The sequence below is a fragment of the Sander lucioperca genome, chromosome 16, assembly GCF_008315115.2.
Source record: "Sander lucioperca isolate FBNREF2018 chromosome 16, SLUC_FBN_1.2, whole genome shotgun sequence".
Lineage (NCBI taxonomy): Eukaryota > Metazoa > Chordata > Actinopteri > Perciformes > Percidae > Sander > Sander lucioperca.
Window position 1 is genome coordinate 29,559,211 of NC_050188.1, and position 9,199 is coordinate 29,568,409.

The window sequence follows — 9,199 nt, forward strand, 5'->3', positions numbered from 1 at the left end:
ACTCTTTTTTTCTTTCTCCCTTTTACGCCGAGTGGCGCACGTGCCCGCTCGCGACTCGCGGTGTGAAGCGCGTGTCCGCGCTATTCCCACGACGTGCACTCAAACGGACGTAAAAATATCACACTTTCTCTGTAGTCTACCGTTAGCTAGCCATCGTAAATGTATGCTAGCCTACTTTTTAAATGGCATATTTTCCCTCTGGGCTCACCAAAACGGACGTAAAGGCATATTAACCATTCACTGCACGTGATCGCTAGTACACATATTACGCTCTGCTAGTCTATCGTTCAGGACAAGACCCTGTAGCCGGGTGGTATTGTCTGCCCTTTCAAACTCCTCCCTGTGTGTCCAGGCCTCTTGGACACCATCTGAGAGAGTTTTCTCCTGTGCAGGACATGCCATAAGTCAGGAGAGGTGTAGTATCTCACCAGAGAAGGCAAATATGGTCATGAAATCTGCAAAAGAACTGCTAAAGTTTGAAGCTGGTTGGCATACCAACTCAACAACATTTATTTAGTTCTTACTTGTTAATAGTGTAACTGTTATTTGTTAAATTATTGTAGTTATGTGTTAGGTTAGGTATTGTAATTTCCCCTTGCGGGATTAATAAAGTATACATTAGTATTATTATTATTATTATTAGGTGACTTAGGTTTACTTATTATATATTTAAGTACTTTAAAACATTAATATTTAAATAATTTTCAATTAAAAAAAACAACTCCATAAAAGAGCCTTTCTTTGATGTAATTTTTCAGTTTTTCAAGAATCGGTTTAGGAATCGGAATCGTTTTAAAAGTACCGGTTTGGCATCGGAATCGTAAAAATCCAAACGGTACCCAACCCTAGGTTCAGTTCAATTCAGTTTTATTGTCATTGACACAATGTGCAAGCACAATGTGTAACGAAATGTAGGTCGTAGTATCCTTACTCCAACAAAAGATGGCAGATATACTTGGCAACAACCGTTGCAACAGTGAGTTTCTAAGACTTTTTCTGTTAGAGGTGCAATTGAATGCACCATTAGTTCAACGAGGTGCACATGAATGGCTTGTTTCCGTAACTCACTCACGGTAAGGCAGAATGTAGCCACGGATTTAACCAGTTCTGTTGTTTCTCCTTCATCATGGTGTCTGGAAAAGTGCAGCTGCAGGCGAAATCAAAATCGAAACCATCATTTTGAAAATTGTGACACCCCTAATATGTGTCTGTGACTCCAGCCAGTGCTGAGCTTAAGGCAATAAAGTCTGGAAGGTTCATTACACAGAAATTACATTTTTAAGTTAGTAAAATTATTGAATTCTAAATTCCTGCTTTATATGTCTTTATGTCTATCTATCCATGCATCCATCCATTTGCTTAACTGATTTATACAAGTTGAATTGCTTCCAGTAGTTTGTTGTTAAATAGTTTATAAAATAACTCTTTATACTGTTAAGAAATGATTGATAGACTTTAGATAATTGCTAAAGTTTCACTGTTCTCAGATGTTAAAAAACCTTGCGTGTCAACAGCCTGCAGGCCTCTTACTGTGTATTTAAAAATGTTAAAAGATATAATAATGAATACAGTTCACAACAGAAATACTCACACATGAAATTTACATAACCCCTGGATAAAATCGGGTAAACCCCGCTCTGCCAGCTGACCCCTGATTTGTTGTTTCAGAGTACGCCAGCGGTTTCTCTAGTGTGTGTGTGTGTGTGTGTGTGTGTGTGTGTGTGTGTGTGTGTGTGTGTGCGCGTGCGTGCGTGCGTGTGTGAGAAACAGAGGGTGGTTTGTTCCTCAGTGTGTACTGTCCCAGCAGAGAGAGGCAGCAGAGGGAGAGAAAAAAAGACAATGGAGGAATTTAACAGCTGGCAAGGAAAGGAGGGGAGGCACACTTCTCTTTCTTTCTGCCCTTTCGTCCTCTCTCTCTCTCTCTCTCTCTCTCTCTCTCTCTCTCTTTCTCTCTCTCCCTCTCTCTCTCTTTCTCCTGTTTCCGTGGATAAAAGTCCAAAACCATATTCACCCTGTTTCCTCCTTCTCCATCTCTTCTTTTATCCCTCCTACATTTTGACTCTTTCATTTCTATCTCACAACAATTTATTCATCTTTCACTTTCTTTTGAATAACTTATTCATCCCCAACCCCCCCTCCCACCCCCTCCCCATTCCTTCCCGTCTCTGTTTATTTCCCTGTTTTCCTCCCTTTCTCTTTTCTTGGCAGCGAGTTTAATAAGTTTCTTATTTTTGCTTTTTCCTTCTCTCTGGATTCAAAGGGAAATGTGCGCAACGTTGTGACTCCACACATTTTGTTCTGCTGCTTGTGTTTTCACATTCCTATTGTCTCTGTGATTTCTTTCCTTTTCCCCAGTTCTTGTTGTCATAATATCCAGCTCCGTATCATTATACATATCTCTGTTTCTGATTCATTCAGTAAAAAGAATTCAGCAGCCCGCACAGAGTTGCATCGCAACTCGCAACATTTCTCGTGAAGGAGCATCGGACAGATTTCTCATTGGAGAAATGTTGATGATTGTACAGTGTAGCTCTATTAATGAAAGCCTTTGAAGTGAGTGCTCTGTTAAGGAAGACTTGTTTTCCAAATGAAGGTCATTGTGAAACAGTGAACAGTCTCGTTTTAAACGCTCATCTCTTCCGCCAAACTAAAACCTGTCTTTCCAGCAGATGTTGTAACGTCTTATTTGCTTCCATCCAGCAACAACAGGCATTATATAGGTCCAACACTAGTCTACATCCACGACGTTCCACTTCCGGTATGGCTCCGGTGCCAGAAATCCCTTCCGCTTTCTTTGTGTCAGCGTTCTAAACTCCGGTGGATTTCTGAGGACTATGGTTAACTGCTCCTCAGATCTCTGCAGGGTAAATCCAGACAGCTAGCTAGACTATCTGTCCAATCTGAGTTTCCTGTTGCACGACTAAAACAACTTTTAAAAGTACACACGTTCCACCAAAACAAGTTCCTTCCCGAGGCTATTTTGCAGACGAACCGGGGTTCCGTCCGGCGTCCTTAGCGCCGCCCGTGACGATTGTGATTGGTTTAAAGGAATGCCAATAAACCAGAGCACGTTTTTCTCCCATCCCGGAATGTTGTGTGGACTAGCCAGACCCTCCTCGGCAGCGCTGTGGAGGAAGGTCTGGCAATGCGAGACCAAGTCCAACACTGATGTCGTTGATGAGGTCCAGATCGCAGTCCAGTTCCAGTTCATCCCGAAGGTGTTGGATGGGGTTGAGGGTCTGGGCTCTGTGCAGGCCAGTCAAGCTCTTCCACACCAAACAGGGACATTTCTTCATGGAGCTGGCTGTGTGCACACACGGGCATTGTTGAAACAGGAAAAGGCAAAACAAAGTGTTTGCCACAAAGGAAGCCCATTTTGTCTAAAACATCATGAATGGTATATTTTTAAGCTTTTCCTTCATTGGAGCTAAGGAACCCAAGCAAGAAAAAAAAAAATGAAAAATACACAAAAGTATGTGTCCATGTTGGGGCTGGACACAGATATTGGACTATTGGGATATTTGTTCGTTGGGTACGTATTTTCAGTTTTGGGATTCGAGCTAAATGTCCGCTAGCCGCTGTCTAATGTATGCAGCGCTACGTCGTCCATCTCAGCCGAGAACGGAGAAATGTTGAGTCACTACCGAGCAGTCTGATGTGTGTAGAGGTCTGTCTGTATGGTTATACTGTAGCAGCCTGGTGTCGTTTTCAGGCAAATTGATAAAGGTAAAGTTAGTACGGCCGTGCATAATGCCACTACAGTGAAGCGCTGGCTGGCTGAGCATGCGTTCACACTGCGTCGGTCGTCACTCGTCAGACAATCCTGGCAAAAACACAGGTCGTTCCGTTTATTTTGAATGTCGGCAAAGTTTGGGAGAAACGCAACCCGATGTCACCCTGCCGTTAGTCTTGCATTGCCAGACCTTCCTCCACAGCGCTCCCGAGGAGGGTCTGGCTAGTCCACACGGCATTCCGGAATGGGAGAAAAACGTGCTCTGGTTTATTGGCATTTCTTTAAACCAATCACAATCGTCTTGGGCGGCGCTAAGCACTGGACGGAGCCACGGTGCCGCTGCAAAATAGTGTCGAGAAGGAACTTGTTTTGGTGGAACATGTGTACGTTCAAAAGTTGTTTTAGTCGTGCGAGAGAAAACTCAGATTGGGCAGATGGTCTAGCTAGCTGTCTGGATTTACCCTGCAGAGATGTGAGGAGCAGTTAACCATAGTCCTCACAAATCCACCGGAGTTTAGAACGCCAACACAAAGAAAGAGGAAGATAACGGACATCTGGCGGAATTTCCGCAGCACCGGAGCAATCCCAGAAGTGGAAGGTCATAGATATAGACTAGCCTGCGGTGGACAATCATGTAACCGGCGATCAGACTTGTCAGTTTTTTTCAGGCGGTGTGAGAGTCCCCTACATCAGCGATCTTCAACAGCGGGTCCCGGACCCTTAGGGGGTCCTCAGAGTCAATGCAGGCGGGCCTCTAAATTATTGTTTTGTTTATTTTTAAAAGTTTTTTTTTTTCAAAAATTTAAAAGTCTTAACATGAATCCAACATATTATCCAGCATATATAAATCCCCACTTCTTACTGGCCCATAGGTAAGGTAGTCACTAAGGTAGCCATCCACAGATACAGTTCATCCTAAGGATTCACTGTGCCACATGTATGTTTAACATTGAAACATGATTTATACAATCATGCCAACAATTATTAGGCTATTTTAATATTTTAGTATTCTATGCAAAACAATGTATGTATAAAGGCTTTAGGCAGCCCACACATTATTTATATAATTATACAATTATATTATTGTAGGCCCAGTTTAATAAGCTACTTAATTTTATACAATATATGTAGTAGGGTGCTCTGTCTCTCTTTCAGTTAAGGCTTTGGCTTCAAAAACATTGAAGACCCCTGCCGTACAGGAAACAGGAAACAGGAAACATCACTGCCTCTATCGCTGCCACAAGAAAGTTTTTAAAACCTACGAGCGTAAAAAAAGAAATACAAGCATTGAACTGCCCAGGAGTTTGTGTAACAACTGATTCCTGCAACAACAAAGCACAGTCGCTCTGTCTTTTTTGTCTTTCTTACTATCTTTTTCCATGAAATGAAGCTGCCTTCAAGTGCTTTGGGAAATGTTGAGATCTATAAACAATCTGACGAAAAAAAACAATAATTATGGCCACCACCACCGAAGCTTTGAATATTCGCTGTTGATATACGTACCGAAGCTTCGGAGCGCAAAAAAAACAGTGTTGGGGACCGCCCTAGTCCATGTACACTTGGATATATATAGTATTTTAAATATTGTGGCAGATCAGATGTGCTAACAAAACACCAGTGTCATCTTTAGCTCTTTCTCGCTCTCCAGTGTTTCTGTCCTTCTTAGATCTGTAAAAAGGCGGGAAAATTGTTTTTAAAAATGTGGCTCGAAAGCACAACTTATGAGTGACAGGTGGACATTTGTGTCCTTGTGAAAAAAGTGTTCCCACATTGTTTAAATTGATGTACCTTTTTTTAATGGAAACAAGCTGTTTGCATTAACAGCTAAGTGAATGTACGACACCTGAAATCTCTCTGCATCCAGTTATTGAACGATTTGACGTGCACTCTGTCTGTGTCCGGGAGCTAAACGTTTCCTGGGAAAATCCTCCGGTTCTCAGGAAGAGGCAAATTAACCAGTTTTAGATTATTATTTTTTTCTTCCAGAGAAGTGTTCACACTGTGGAGAGCGAGTTCTCCTTTGGGACACAGAACTTTCCATTTGTAATGTGTTTGTGTGTTTTCCCAGAACTCAACATGTTGCCCTGGTAATGCCTCTATGAATAAGATGTCGAAATCCAAGATTAACTTGATATATTTACTGCTGGAATTTCATAATCTGTCTCCTCCTTTTTTGCTTATTTTAGGTTGAACACTCCTTCAGCTACTTGGATATCCAGGGAATCAGCAGCAACAAGCCCACTCAGGTACACAAACACACAAACAATCATGCAATGCTTATTGTTCGTTACATTTATGACATACAAACACACCTGGATCGCAGCTTAAACGCTACACAAACACAGATACGCTGATGTCTTTCAACACCGTCTGTGTTCCAGGGAGGATACAGTAAGGAGGGATATTAAAGACTGATTGATTGGCTAAATTCTAGGGCTGCACAATGTATCGTTTTTTTTCATCATCATCGCAAAATCAACATGGCTAGGACATATCGCCAAAGTTGTTTTGGCCCTGGAGACCCTTGGCGTTTTACAGCTTTTGCTTTTAATTGGTTTACCATTTCTTATCATTTTTGTTTGCTGTAAATAAAACATAATTGTTACACTGCAATCTTGCAGTGTCTCAATAAGTGGCGTATGTATGACACACCAATTCGTATGCCATTTTGGCGTGTTATCAAGACGCATACACGCGTTTTAGCGTGTTTATCAACGCCGTTTGGCCTCCATTGACTTACATTACCCTGCAATTGCGTGTCAATTTACGCCGTAGCGAGTAGTATGAAAGCCCGAAAATCCGAAATAGGGAGGCTGGTCAGGGTGGTAGACGTTTCCTAAACCCAACCGTCCCGTTCTTTTTTTCCTAAACCCAACCTCGTTATTGTTTTCCTAAATCCAACCGTCCAAGCGATTACGTGTCATGATAACACGCCAAAATGGCATACGAATTGGCATGTCATACATACGCCACTTTTTGAGATCAGTCTGCAACCCGTCCGCCGTATACGGCGTAGACATACACGCGGATAGCTCAAAATGCGTACAGATAACACGCCACTTGGCTTTAGAAAAGTGGCGTGTACGTTTACGCAAAGTCATGATGTCACGTTGTTTCTTTAGAGGTTTGGGTAATCGTTTTATGTTGCTTCCTAAATTCTCCTAGACATAAACTTAAAGGCCGTAACAGACACTCAGAGATTTTTTTGTGTTAGTTGAAAGACAATATGCCTTTTATATTCATTCAATGTTGGAAATGATTTCCTTTTAAACCTGTTTGAAATTCAACAAGCAATTTGTTTTATTTTAGCAGAAGCCTGTAAGCAGCAGAACTGAGTACACAATATTTAATATGTTTATTTATCGCAAGTAATATTTTTATCGCAAGTAATATTTTTATCGCGTTTTGGGTCGTTACATTTGGCGTTGCTTTGTGTGCGTGTCGCCCCACCTGCAGCTGGTGTTGGAGTATGAGCGCGGCCCATGGAGCCTCCGGCTGGCCTCGGTGGAGGAAGTGGACGAGGTTATCGCTCACATCGGCTGCTGTCTGAACCGGATCTGCCCCGCCGGCTCCCCTGTGTAGGTAGCAGACAGGGAGCCCTTCAGGGGCTCCCAGAGGGTTGGGCCGGAAGGAAGCTGTTCACGCTGTAGATTTTACATTATATCTCGTGAGCACGATAAAACATGCTCCACGGGCAGATTATATTAATTTACACGCGCAGATATAGGTCTTCGCACACCAATTCAACAACCGAGAGATGTACAGGCAGCTGTATATATGACATAAGAAGAATATGTTTGGACTGTTGGTCAGACAAAACAACCAATTTGAAGACGTCACCTTTGGCTCTGGGAACTTATGATGGCCATTTTCACAGTTTTTACACATTTCATAATCATCATCATTAAAATGAGCTTGGGTAAGTTGTCTTTTGTTAATTGCAGTCCATTACATTTAAAGCTATAGTGCGTAGTTTCTGTCGCCCCCATGAGGAATTCTAAGTAAAGACAACAACACTGTCGGTGCGTCCACGTGATACAAGCCTTCCGTGATCGCGCACCACCCACCCCCCCTCCTCCACGCAGTTGCTAGTAGCCAAGGAGGACACGGAGGATTAAAAAAACATGATGGACTCTTCAGAAGAGGTCATTATCTTCACTCGAGTTTCTGCACGGGAAAGTCGCCGGACGCCACAATCTTCTGAACATAGTCATACTGAGAAATACAGAGAGAGTTGTGTGGAGCTGATAGTCTTAATTAGCTTTGTAGCAACGCATTTGGCAACGGCTTGAATGTAACGGACGTTCGTTAAAGGACAAATCCGGCGCAAAATCAATCTAGGGGTTAATAACATATGTGTACCTAGTCGACTGTTCTCTGGGATATGTTTTCATTTAATTGCGTTCGTGTTTACATTCGGGCGCTATCTTGGAAAACAGTCATGACCAGTCGAACCACAAACGCTGTGCAACCAGTAACCAGTAACATAGCTCAAACACAGCGTTCGTGATTCGACTGCTCATGTTTTCTAAGATGGCGCCCGAATGTAAACACGAACGCTACAGTCTTTATAATCTATCTTTTTAATAAACTGTCTGTACACTTACAAAGTTCTCAATGCTTCGGTTTACATGTAGGGACCCTCATTATGCTACCATGGAAGTGTGGTGCTATTTTGAGCCTTGTCAGTGGTATAAAATAGTGATTCACCAAGTGCCCCAAAAGCTAGAGTTAGCAGGTAACCACTGGTTTTGCGGTAGCTTGTTTAAAGTTTCTCTTTCGGAGATTTAAGAAGTTTTTTTGGTGTGTGTCTTCATCCCTCTTCTTGTTCTTCTTCCTCTCCCTCTCTCTGTAAGGAAGGAAGGTGATGAAGAAGCTGAGTCTGAAGCCTCCGGAGAGGACGGCGTCCCTCCAGGCCATCTGGGACGAACTCAGCTCAGCAGATCAGGGACCGTGCGGTAAATCAGCCTCAAAGAGTAAAAAATACATCCTGGCAAATGTTTACAGTGTATTTAAGCGCTCAAAGTTGATATTTTGACTCTTTGCAGGCGGCTTTTCTCATCAGTACTGGTGTGTGTGTGATTACCTGGGCCTGCCGTACAGAGAGGAGGTCCAATGGGTCGGTGCTGCGTCTCTTTTCTCTTAAATCTATCCTTTATCGTCTTGATATAAGTATATATAATATTTTATATATATATATATATATATATATATATAAAATATTATTATAAGTGTTTTCTGTCTTTTTGTTCCTAGGAAGATTTTTTTATCTGCTGCTTTCATGGTCACTTTTTGTGGATTTTATTCTTCTGCCTTTCTTTGCTCTTACTACTTATTCTTTGTCTGCTAAATGTATGCTTGTTTTCCTTCCGCCTAATATTCTATAATTGTTAAATATGAATATGTCATTGTTTGGCCATTTGCTGCTTCCTCTTGATAGTCTTTCTTCATTTTGACCTCCTGTAT

At 42.1% G+C, this 9,199-nt stretch overlaps 1 protein-coding gene across 1 annotated transcript in view; it reads left to right on the plus strand.

Annotated features, from left to right (window-relative positions):
• LOC116055696 (F-actin-uncapping protein LRRC16A) overlaps positions 1-9,199 on the plus strand; it is a 70,842-nt gene that overhangs the window by 21,692 nt on the left and 39,951 nt on the right. Inside the window, exons 4-7 of the mRNA XM_031307683.2 lie at positions 5,920-5,979; positions 7,190-7,311; positions 8,594-8,691; positions 8,782-8,852. Coding sequence (XP_031163543.2) covers positions 5,920-5,979; positions 7,190-7,311; positions 8,594-8,691; positions 8,782-8,852 — 351 coding nt within the window. The remainder of the gene's footprint in view (positions 1-5,919; positions 5,980-7,189; positions 7,312-8,593; positions 8,692-8,781; positions 8,853-9,199) is intronic.